This window comes from Capsella rubella, unplaced genomic scaffold (assembly GCF_000375325.1).
Source record: "Capsella rubella cultivar Monte Gargano unplaced genomic scaffold, Caprub1_0 scaffold_2, whole genome shotgun sequence".
Classification (NCBI taxonomy): Eukaryota; Viridiplantae; Streptophyta; class Magnoliopsida; order Brassicales; family Brassicaceae; genus Capsella; species Capsella rubella.
This window is the reverse complement of record NW_006238922.1, coordinates 4,198,335-4,209,429: the sequence shown is the minus strand read 5'-3', so window position 1 is coordinate 4,209,429 and position 11,095 is coordinate 4,198,335. Positions and strand designations below refer to the sequence as shown.

General features: G+C 33.5%; 2 protein-coding genes across 2 annotated transcripts; one reads left to right on the top strand and one right to left on the bottom strand.

Annotated features, from left to right (window-relative positions):
• Positions 1-4,966: 4,966 nt before the first annotated feature.
• Positions 4,967-5,858, bottom strand: LOC111831939. Its single transcript, XM_023787588.1, has 2 exons — positions 5,759-5,858; positions 4,967-5,598 (listed from the first exon to the last, which is right to left on the bottom strand). Exons 1-2 carry the CDS (start codon positions 5,856-5,858, stop codon positions 4,967-4,969), a joined length of 732 nt encoding a protein of 243 aa, XP_023643356.1.
• A 3,467-nt stretch (positions 5,859-9,325) lies between these two features.
• Positions 9,326-9,991, top strand: LOC17896254. Its single transcript, XM_006300295.2, has one exon. It carries the CDS (start codon positions 9,326-9,328, stop codon positions 9,989-9,991), a length of 666 nt encoding a protein of 221 aa, XP_006300357.2.
• Positions 9,992-11,095: the final 1,104 nt, after the last annotated feature.

Below are 11,095 nucleotides of genomic sequence, written 5' to 3'. Positions count from 1 at the left end.
ATAAATACTCAATAAAACTTTTCGCTCCATTCACATTTTCGTTTTCCATTCAATTGGATATTGAAAGATTAGTTTATCATAAATTATTCTCAATAACAAAAAATTTCGGAAAAAATCTAATCTCTACTTTAACAGACACAAGTATTAGTCATTTAAACAAACCTTCAAACTATATTTAAACAAATATTTTCAATTTACAAAGGTTGACCACACTACAGTGCTCTATATATTTTTCGATATTACACATACGGTTAAATATATATATATACTTATATTACAATATATGCGTGCTTATATAAAAGCCAAAAAATATACATAGTAAAATTAATACACACTTATCTATTAATTATAGAGATAAAAATATACAAAAACCACCAAATATTTATACAATACATATTTTATACATTACATATTTTAATTTTTATAACAAAAAAAAATATTCAACCGTGCGCAAGCACGGGTTCTCCTCTAGTATATAAACAAAACTAGTGTTTAGATATTACATATATATAAAAAATATTTTTTAAATTAATTTTTTTATGGTTTTGTATAATGAAAAATATATAATCTTAGGAAGAAAATTGCTATGATGATTTTGTATTTATATAAATCAAATAATAAGTTAATGTTTTTTATTAACAATATAAAAATATTAATTCCCTTAGTAATTCGCATAATTTTTCTAGTTTTAATTTAGATTTTAGTATCTTGAATTATTTTACTATCTTGAATTTTTCTAGTTTAAATTTAGATTTTAATATCTTGAATTAAATACAAAATCATCGTCATCATTTTCTTCCTAAGATTATATTTTTTAATAATATAATATTTTGAAATTGTTTATAGTTTTTTATAATAAAAAAGTCAAAAATAATTATAGTTTTTAGTTTTTTTTTAACAGTATAAATAAAATAATATAAAAAAATTTGGAATATTTTTTTTTGGTCAAAAACGATCAACGCCGGAGTCAACACCGGACAACGCCAGAATCAGTTGACCGGTGTACCAGAATTTTATGTCTATGGTGTTGACTACATGACGTTGTATAGTTGATGCATGTGGTCGTGCAATACATCTAGTTCGTGTAGCTGAGTGTACAATATGATACTTGGCATGTGTGATCATGCATTCCTCTATAGTTGGTGTAGCCAGCCATCTTTTTCATATGATAAACATCTCCAAAGAAAGTGTTGGAGATTCGGAGAAATTTGCATTTTCCATATTTCTTTATCCAAGGCAACAAAACAATGATGAGGAATAATATAAGTTGGTCCTTAGGGATACTGAAATAGTGGAAACTTTTAAAATAGAACTAGATCTGTTGATTCCTCATGAATATCAGAAAACTAAGGTTTGAGAGTCTTCCTATTTGGGCTTTCGCAATGAGCCTATGACCATAGTTTGTCTATAAATTAAGGGGGGTGTATTCAAATCATGATTTGGAAGGATTTTGTGGAACTTATGATATTTTGGATTTTAAGAGATATAAGTGGGATTATAAGGTATTTTTGGTGGATTTAAAAATGAGAATTTTTGAGAAATACCATTTTTGGTGTACCTCTTTTTAAAAATACCCCCTTTATCTATCCATTTTCAAAAATACCCCTTTTTAAATATAAAAATTATAAAGTTTTATATAGTTTATAAGGTACTTCTATATAATAACTACTATTAGGAGATTCGATACAAATATTTTAAAATGTTTTAAATAGTTTTAAATCGTTTTTATAAGTTTTATAAGGTTTTTAAAAGGTTTTAAAAGGTTTTATACGATTTTTATAAGGTTTTTATAATTTAATTTTACGCTATTTATGAAAGGTATATAAAGTTTTATACACATATAAAGGTAATTTGTGTATATATTTATAAGCTTACACACATATTTGGATAAATTTCAATATTTTTAGTGAGTTTTTTGATAAAGTTTGAAAAGGGGATATTTTTAAAAGGAGGTATATAAAAAGAGATATTTTTGAAATTCTATGCCTAGTTGAATAACAGGGGATTTTAAAAAAGAACCAAAATCCTCTAGAATTCTATTTTCAATACACCCCCCTAAATTTTCACAAAAATAGAGTTATTTGCATGTAGAGTAACTTTTCAAAACGAGTAGATATTGGAAAGATATTGTTCCCTTATACCCTATTAAAGTTAGGATTAATAGGATATTTAGTACATTTTGAGAAGTTAATTGGGGAATTGATACATTTACTATTCAAAATTGGCAAAGTAGTACATTCGTGAGATAGAGAATTTGTGAGATAGAAAAAGAAGGAGAAAAAAAATGACAAGGGAGGGCAGTTTTTGTTGTTTTCCGATTTTCGTTTTTCTTTTTGTTTTTTTTTATTTTATTCTTTTAAATATTCTTACCCCAACATTCTAATAACTAAAAATTCTTGGTTTTGTAATTTTTTTTCAAACTTTTTTTTGATTCACAAAAATCTATGTTTTTTTCTCTATAATTTGATATGCATTTTGCTTAGTATAGTTTAAATACATTTCATATGTATATATATTTTTTGTACATTAAAGCATATGTACAGACGTATTTGTACAATTTAGTATATGTACAGACGTTTGTGTACACTTGATTAGATGTACAGACTATATGTACAGACGTATTTGTACAATTTAGTATATGTATAGACGTTTGTTTACACTTGATTAGATGTACAGAGTACCCCGTACAGCTTACTATATGTACGCATGTATAAAAAATTACACATTTTTATCTGTACAACTACTATGATATATGAATTTATGCATATTTATGTACATATTCGTACACTAATATGTTGTACGGATGTTATTGTGTAATATTTTTATTATTGTACAAATATGTTTTTACACTTCTGTACATAAAATATGATGTACAAATTATATTATATAATCATTATATAATTATTCTAATGGCATACTTGTAAATAATATGTTTTTTGAGTGCTTAAAGGTCAACAAAATAGTAGCAAACAGTGATAATGTACTAGTTTCCTAATTGTAAATAGTGAATGTACTACTTCTCCAACACACCCTTAAAGTTATAATATTAACTAAACTGCCATTGTAATTATCAGAACTACACAATTGCATTCTCTCTCCCCCTACACAATAGCTTTGTCTTTCTCTCTCTCTCTCCGCCCAATTATCTCTCTCCCTCCATCACTTTTACTATTCTTCTTCAACGAAATCTTAGTTGTCCCATGTCTCAGACTCCTCCTTCGATAAAATCACCATATCTCAGACTCCATTGCACCTCATTTCTATTTTTGTTGTAATTCCATATCTTAACTTTGTTGCACCTCTTGGACCCTTCGATGAAATCGCTTCTACCATATCTCAGACTCCATTGCACCTCATTTGTATCTTCGTTGTAACTCCAAATCTTCTCTTTGGAACACTGTTTAGTTACGTTCAATGGACTCTATGAAAAACTATTTGCTCAGTGTCCAATATCCAATTGTCCAACTAATGTTAGATTCTACATCCATATTCATATGTCCATGTTTGGGCTTAATTGATACTTTTCCCACACCATATCCACCGGCATCGATCCATTATGGTTTAGTAACGATCATTACGTCACGACCAATGGGCTCTATCGTAAACTATTTGCTCACTTGTCCGATATCTAACTACATATACAAACCCAATTGTCCATATAATAGCGGCTCCATATGTCCAGTTTTTGGGCTTAAACCATATCCAACGGCATCGATCCATAATTGTTTAGTAACGATCGTTGTACGTCACGACCAATAGGCTCTATCGTAAACTATTTGCTCACTTGTCCAAAATATCTAACTACATATACAAACCCAATTTTTCAGATAATGGGGGATGCATCCGTCCATTTTCATCTGTCCATTTTTGGGCTTAATCGATACTTTCCTCACACCATATCCACTGTCATCTTTCCATTACGCTAAACATACTCTGCCGTAACGGGCCAATGGGGTCGATTGTACCCTATTTATTGGATGAACACTTTTTCCGGTTTACCATTCCACATCTCCCACCGCAAAATACGCAACTTTGTAACTTCCATTTCCATTTCAGTAAATTCCCGAACCCTAACTTTTACCATCGACGTCGTTCTACCATACACCATCGCCGCCGGTTACTCTTGCTATATCCGACTACCCTATTTCATTCATCTTCGCCGTTTAGCTATATCCTAAGCACCCCTTTCTTCGCTTGATCTCTCTCATTTTCGGTTACTTGCTCTAATTGTCCCGCAGATTCACGCCCTTACTACGCCGTCTTGATGGCTGGTACTTTTTCTGCTTTTATGACTCTTTGCTTTCCATTATTTCTTACCTCCCGGTCTTTGTTGGAGGGATGTGTATGGTAGCATGTCCACTGACTATTAACCTCGTGGTCATGAGAATGGTGGATACCACCTTACCTCTCTGTCAATCGTCTTGTGTTTCCTCGTTTATCAATTTTTTGGAAAAGTTTAAAGATTTTAAAAGAAACACGAGGCTTTTCTTATCCCCGTAAAACCTAACTTATCACCTTTGAAAATCGTAACTAAACTACCTACCAAACTAATCCAATCGTAAATATTTGTTGCTTTCTAGCTAAAGTTTCAGGAGGCTAAACTTGTCTTTTTCCACCAAACAGAAGCACACACTTGTGTCGCTTAGAGCATCTCCAATGGTTAGCACCATTGGAGGGTGCTTACTTATATTTTTGCATTAATTTTTTAAAAATAAATTCACAAGCAACTATATTTTGATGTTGAATTTTTTTGTAGTCCAATGGTATAACTCTTAATGAAGTGCTTAAAAACAAAAAAAAAATTAATTTAATATCAATATTATCATATTTTAAGTATATTTAAATACAAATAAATAGAAACATTTATTATAATTAAAAATAAACAAGTTATTGCATATTATAGAATATTTAAAACATGACATAAAAGTATATATGAAATCATACAAATTAAAAACGAAATAAGCGACTAGTCGTAATATTGATTTGTACCAAATTTCTGCCATATATGTTCAACCAAATCAGCTTTCAAAAGCTGATGTTTTGTTCGATCACGAACTTGACTTCGAATCTCCATCATATTGCCGATATTTGAAGGTATGTCTGTGGAATACGACATATCCACTTGTGAAGTTCTGTTGGTATCAACATGAATGAAGTCTGTTACATCAAATTGAGTGTACTCATGTCGTTCGTTTTCTACGATCATATTATGTAATATGATACATGCTCTCATAATCTTTCCGATTTTCACCTTATCCCACATAAGAGCCGGGTTTTTTACAATGGCGAATCGGGCTTGCAATACTCCAAAAGCACGCTCGACATCTTTACGGACACCTTCTTGACGTGTAGCAAATAAGGATGCTTTCGGACCTTGTGGAGATGAAATGGACTGTATAAAAGTTGCCCATTTCGGATAAATACCATCAGTGAGATAGTAAGTCAAATCATACACATGTCCGTTGACCATGTAATTCACTGTAGGAGCATGACCTTGCAATATATCATCAAAAACTGGTGAGCGATCAAGAACATTGATATCGTTTAATGTACCTGGCGGTCCAAAAAACGCGTGCCAAATCCAAAGATCTTGTGAATCTACACCAATTATACAAAAAACGATTCAATTTCAAATTCCCAATTCGAATACATAGAACCCTAATTTTTCTTTCTCAAATCCCCAATTCCTTTTACCCTAATTTTACTAACAAAATCCCCAATTACAAAGAAATTATGTGATGAACTTACCATTACAAACCCCCTTGAACCAAACCACGCATTGATTCTCCAGTTGGATCTTCGATTGAGTCAATATTTCGGATCCGATCTTGAAGTTTTATCACCACCGATTGAGCCATCGGTCGAGAGAGAGGATGATTATGACGATAAGAGAAGAAAATAACACGAATATCCCTCTCATATTACCAGAAACTGATTCGTTTTCCTTGCACAAATCTTCTTCCATGGAGAGAAAGAGAGAGAGAGGAGCGAGAAAGAGAGAGAGAGAGTCGTGACTCGTGAGAATGAAAACGCATAACTTTTTTTTTTTTCTTTTCTATTTTCCTTCCATCCAATAAACATTTGACACATGTGCATTGTTTATCTATTGCTTAAACTCTCAAATTAAACAACGATCCTTACAATTTTATCAATGTTATGCATATAAATCTATACATACATCTTTAAGTTTTTGAACAAGCACACACTAAACAACTCCAATGGAGATGGTCTTATATTCTTACCTTTCATATATATCTTATCTTTAAAGTGACTTATATTGTAAATCACCTTATATATATATGAAATACATGGTTACGCGGGTTTTCTTGAATTTTATTAAACCTTCGATAATGTATTTGAATTTGTCAATCGATAATTATAAAGTCAGTCTCAATTATTTGTTGTGCAACTATGTAAATTGTGATCTATCATACTTTAGTTTTTGATTCCATCCCAACTCTTTGTTAACACAAGATCCTTTAAAGACTCGTGTAGTTTTTTGCATCGGTCTCTTGTGGCCATTGTATATACACTCTCTGCTGGAAAGGTAAAGCATAAATAAAAATATTTTTTTTTAATCAAGTGATATTTTTATTCGTTGATGACGACACCATATCAACAAAAACATGTTGTATAGGTATAAGTTAGCTCACTAACACTAAGAATAAGGCCGAGTGAACCTCATTTGAAAGCCCAACAAAACTTGTTGATTTGTTGGTTTCATTACGAATCAAACGTGACTTCGTTGAATCCAGTCTCTCATCGGGTATGCACGCGGATCCATGCCAATCGGATCGGATTTAGTTTTGATTTGACAAATTTACTTAATTGTAAAAGTTAAGCTTGGGTCTCTTTGTTTCTTTATCTCATGTGTTTATGGAGATCCGGGTTCGCATTTACGACAAGCTGTTTGGAATTTATTAATTGATATTGGTGTTTCCAGAGCTGATCCATGAGATCACAGATAATACTGAGAAACTTCACTGGCAGAATCTACTTTCTTTCCCTTTAGGAATGTGATAAGAGATTGTCGTCTACGGGAGGTCCCAAGTATATGTAATAATTTCTCATGGGCTGGAGAGCGTAACAAGATGTGGATACAATGTCGCTTGGATAGGGCATTAGGAAATGAGGCTTGGTTCCAAATTTTTCCACGGGTGCAAGCCGAATATCTAGAGCGTATAGGCTCGGATCACCGTCCGCTTTTTACTCGTTTTGTCAATGAAAACATGTCTCGCCGGGGTCGTTTTCTTTTCAATAAACGTTGGAAATCAAAGGCTGGTTCTGCTGAGGTAGTTAGCGAGGGTTGGTCAAGAGGTAATGAAGTAGGACAGACATCACTAATGAATCGGATTGCAAATTATAGGAGATCTATATCGTCTTGGAAGTAAGAGAAGAATCAAAACTCTAAATTTCGTTCAAAGTATCAACCGGATTTTAATGTTCTTAAAGCATTGAATTGGGAGTTATCTGAAGCTTATCTAGAGGAAGAGTTGTTCTGGAAACAACAAAGTAAGAAAGATGGTTAAGAAAAGGAGACCGCAATACCAATTTTTTTCAATGAAGTGTACAACAGAGGCGTGTGCAAAACCGGATTTTATCCCTCTTTGATGTTAATGGAATTAAACAATTTTCAGAAGCTTCTAAAGGAGAGGTGGATGTCGCTTACTTTAGAAATTTGTTTACAAGCTCTCAACCAGTCACGGTTTCAGAAGCATTAGACGGTATGGCATCGCGGGTTACAAGCCGAATGAATGTGGAGCTTACTAAACCTATTTCTGGAGAGGAAATTTGAGTAACTGCTTTTAGTATTTAAGGAGAGAGTACCTTGGGCGCCGATGGAATGTCAGGCCACTTTTATCAAAAATACTGGAGTATTGTTGGTCCACAGGTGGTTACCGAAGTACAACTATTTTTTTAAACAGGTTCCTTACCTCCGGAATGGAATTTTACGCAGTTGTGCTTGCTCCCGAAGAAGCCCAATGCTTCACATATGACCGATCTTCGTCCCATAAGCCTTTGTTCGGTAGTGTATAAAATTGTCTCCAAGGTTTTATACGCCTGTTGGATAATATTCTTCTTGCGCATGAAATGGTCCATGCTCTGAAGACAAACCCACAGTGTAATGAAGATTTCATTGCCATTAAGACGGATATGTCAAAAGCATACGATCGAGTAGAATGGAACTTCCTTGAAGAATTATTGCAATGGTTGGGGTTTGATGTTAAATGGGTAATGTGGGTAATGAGTTGTGTGCGGTCAGTATCTTACTCAGTGCTCATCAATGGGTCATCCTCAGTTTTTTCGAACCCGAAAGGGGTATTCGGCAAGGTGATACGTTATCACCTTACCTTTTCATTCTATGCGCCGAGGCTTTGGTACATATTATGAATAGAGCTGAAGTTGCTGGGAGATTAACGGGATTACGTTTAGCTGCGAACTGCCCTTCGGTTCAACATCTTCTTTTTGCGGATGATAGTTTGTTTCTTTGTAAAGCTACACTCTATGAATGCTCGGAGTTTCTCCATTGTTTACAGCTTTATGGGAGAGCTTCAGGACAAGAAATAAACTTTCAGAAATCATCCATTACATTTGGTAAGAAGATGGATCCAATTATGAAAAGGCTGATTAGTTTGATGTCTGGTATTACACAAGAGGGAGGTGCTGGTAAATATTTGGGGTTACCTGAGTGTTTTAGTGGTTCCAAGTAAGAGCTCTTAAGCTACATCACCGATCGCTTGAAGGCAAGATTAAGTGGCTGGTATGAGAAGACTTTATCTCTTGGGGGTAAAGAAGTTTTGTTAAAATCTGTGGCTATGTCTCTTCCGGTTTATGCAATGTCTTGTTTTCGTCTAACTAAGCACCAATGCAAGAAACTAAATAGCGCCATGTCGAGATTTTGGTGGAATGCGAGTGAGGATAAACACAAAATCCATGTCTCAAGCTAGTGAAGTGCTAGAACCAAGTTCAGAAAGTCTCAAGCGTTTGAATTGACTTAAGGAGAAATTTTGCGAGCTTAAGACAGCTGCTAAAATTAAATTCTTCATTTGGCGTGCTTTGTCCGGAGCTTTGGCGGTTAGTGAATGCCTTAGAAGATACGGAATCGCCATCAACCCCCTTTTTCAAGTTTGTAAAAGGGGTGAGGAGACTATTTCTCACGTCCTATTTCAGTGTGATATTGCATCGCAGGTGTGGAATGTAAGCGGTCTTCCTCTCCCTTCTCAAGGATTCTCACTTGAAATTTCGGAGAATAAAGCCTATGTCTTGTCATTGATGGCTACACCGGAGCTAAGAGAAAAACTAAAAGACAGTGATTCCTTCGCTTATGTGGGAGATTTGGAAAGCAAGGAATGGAGTTGTTTTTGTCCAACATGTTTTCAACCCTCATGTCCTTTTCGTCACGGCGTTACAAGACATGGATGAGTGGTGTAAACAACAAGAAACTCGTGAGTTTGAATCTAGGGAAGGAGTGCGAAACCTTGGAGCTACGGGGAGGTGCTGGCTTTCACCGGCCCTAGGTACTTTTAAATGTAATATTCACTCGTCTTGGGTTAACGATTCATCTTTTTGTGGTGGAGCGTGGTTGATATGTAATCATATCGGAGATGTGTTATATCATGCAAGAGATGCATTTTTCTCGTTTACTAATAGAATTGCAGCAGAGTTGAGGTGCATTCTTTGGTGTCTTACAAGCTTACATGACATACACTTTGATATTTGTGAGCTGTGGTTGGATCGTAATGGAGCTTGGGAAGCTATTACTTTTCCTTCTCAGTGGCCTAAGTACCGAGCCTTCTTATACAAGATTGAACAAGTGATACGGGTGATGCGAAATGTTACTTTCCACCCTTCTTCATCGAAAGCTAACATGTTGGCTAGGGAGATTGCTTGTAGTGTTACACGTGACGGAAGGCTTACGGCGTACATGGCTCTAGGCGGTCCAACATGGTTGCAGGATCGCATTGAAAGGGACAAACGTCGTGGTGGTTAAGACTAAGTGTTTTGGCTCTGATTCATGGTTTCATGCTTTGCTTTATCTTTCTTGTATTTAAACATCTTCTTTTCTATATATTGAAGTATTCAGCGTTAAAAAAAAATTATAATTTTTTTTTTATTTTTTTTTTATTTTTGATAAACTCTATCGGCTGATCCGGTTAGCCTCGGTAGAAACACATCGAAGTGGTTCAGAGTGGACTTCTCCCCGAAAAGCCACCATACTGTCTATCCCGACTAAGGTTCTCTTTCTTAATAATTAACTAGAAACGGACCCGCGCTACAGCGCGGGGGAAAATATTTATCTAATATATAATTAAAAGTTATAATAAAAGAAGAAATCGAGTATATGAAAACTTTAAATGATTCCACTTGTAAAATATACACGCTTATATTGTATGTATGTTTTAACAGACCAACTCTTAAAAGATGTTTTTAAAAAATATTAATCATAACCCGTTTGACTATATGATTGTGAGTTTACAAACCAGTCGTGTATTACTAAATATATCATCGACATAAATGCATAATATTTGAAAAAGCATTATCCAATGAAAGTGATTGGAAATGCCATTATATACCAAAAAATAAGAATAATAAATCATTCACTTGCAAATTCTAAAATAACAAAAATGCAAATGATAAACTTTATGATATAGATGAACCATGTTAATAAAAAATGAGGAAGAGAGAATTTGGATATGGAATGGTCCAGTTTTTTCAAATAAGGAAAAGATGAATTGGGTAGATGAATAACAGTATTTATAGAGATTAACTTGTCTTCGAATTTAAGTTGATTTCCTTTTTAAAAAATTCCAAAAATATCGTTAGGATTAATTTATTTGTTGAATTGACTTTCGTAAGCATTTATTATAAAAGAAAATTAATTTCGGAGTCTTATAGAAATTTTAGGTGATGGAATATATTATTAAGATTATGAAAGAAATTCTTCATGTAAACATATTTTACTATGATTACCTTATGAATATATATTACTTATTATTAAATTTTAAATTTATTGATATTTAAATGAATAATTTTGAAATTTAATTTGCCATTGTAAAACATAAATTACGTAATTACTTATTAATTTTTTTCACAT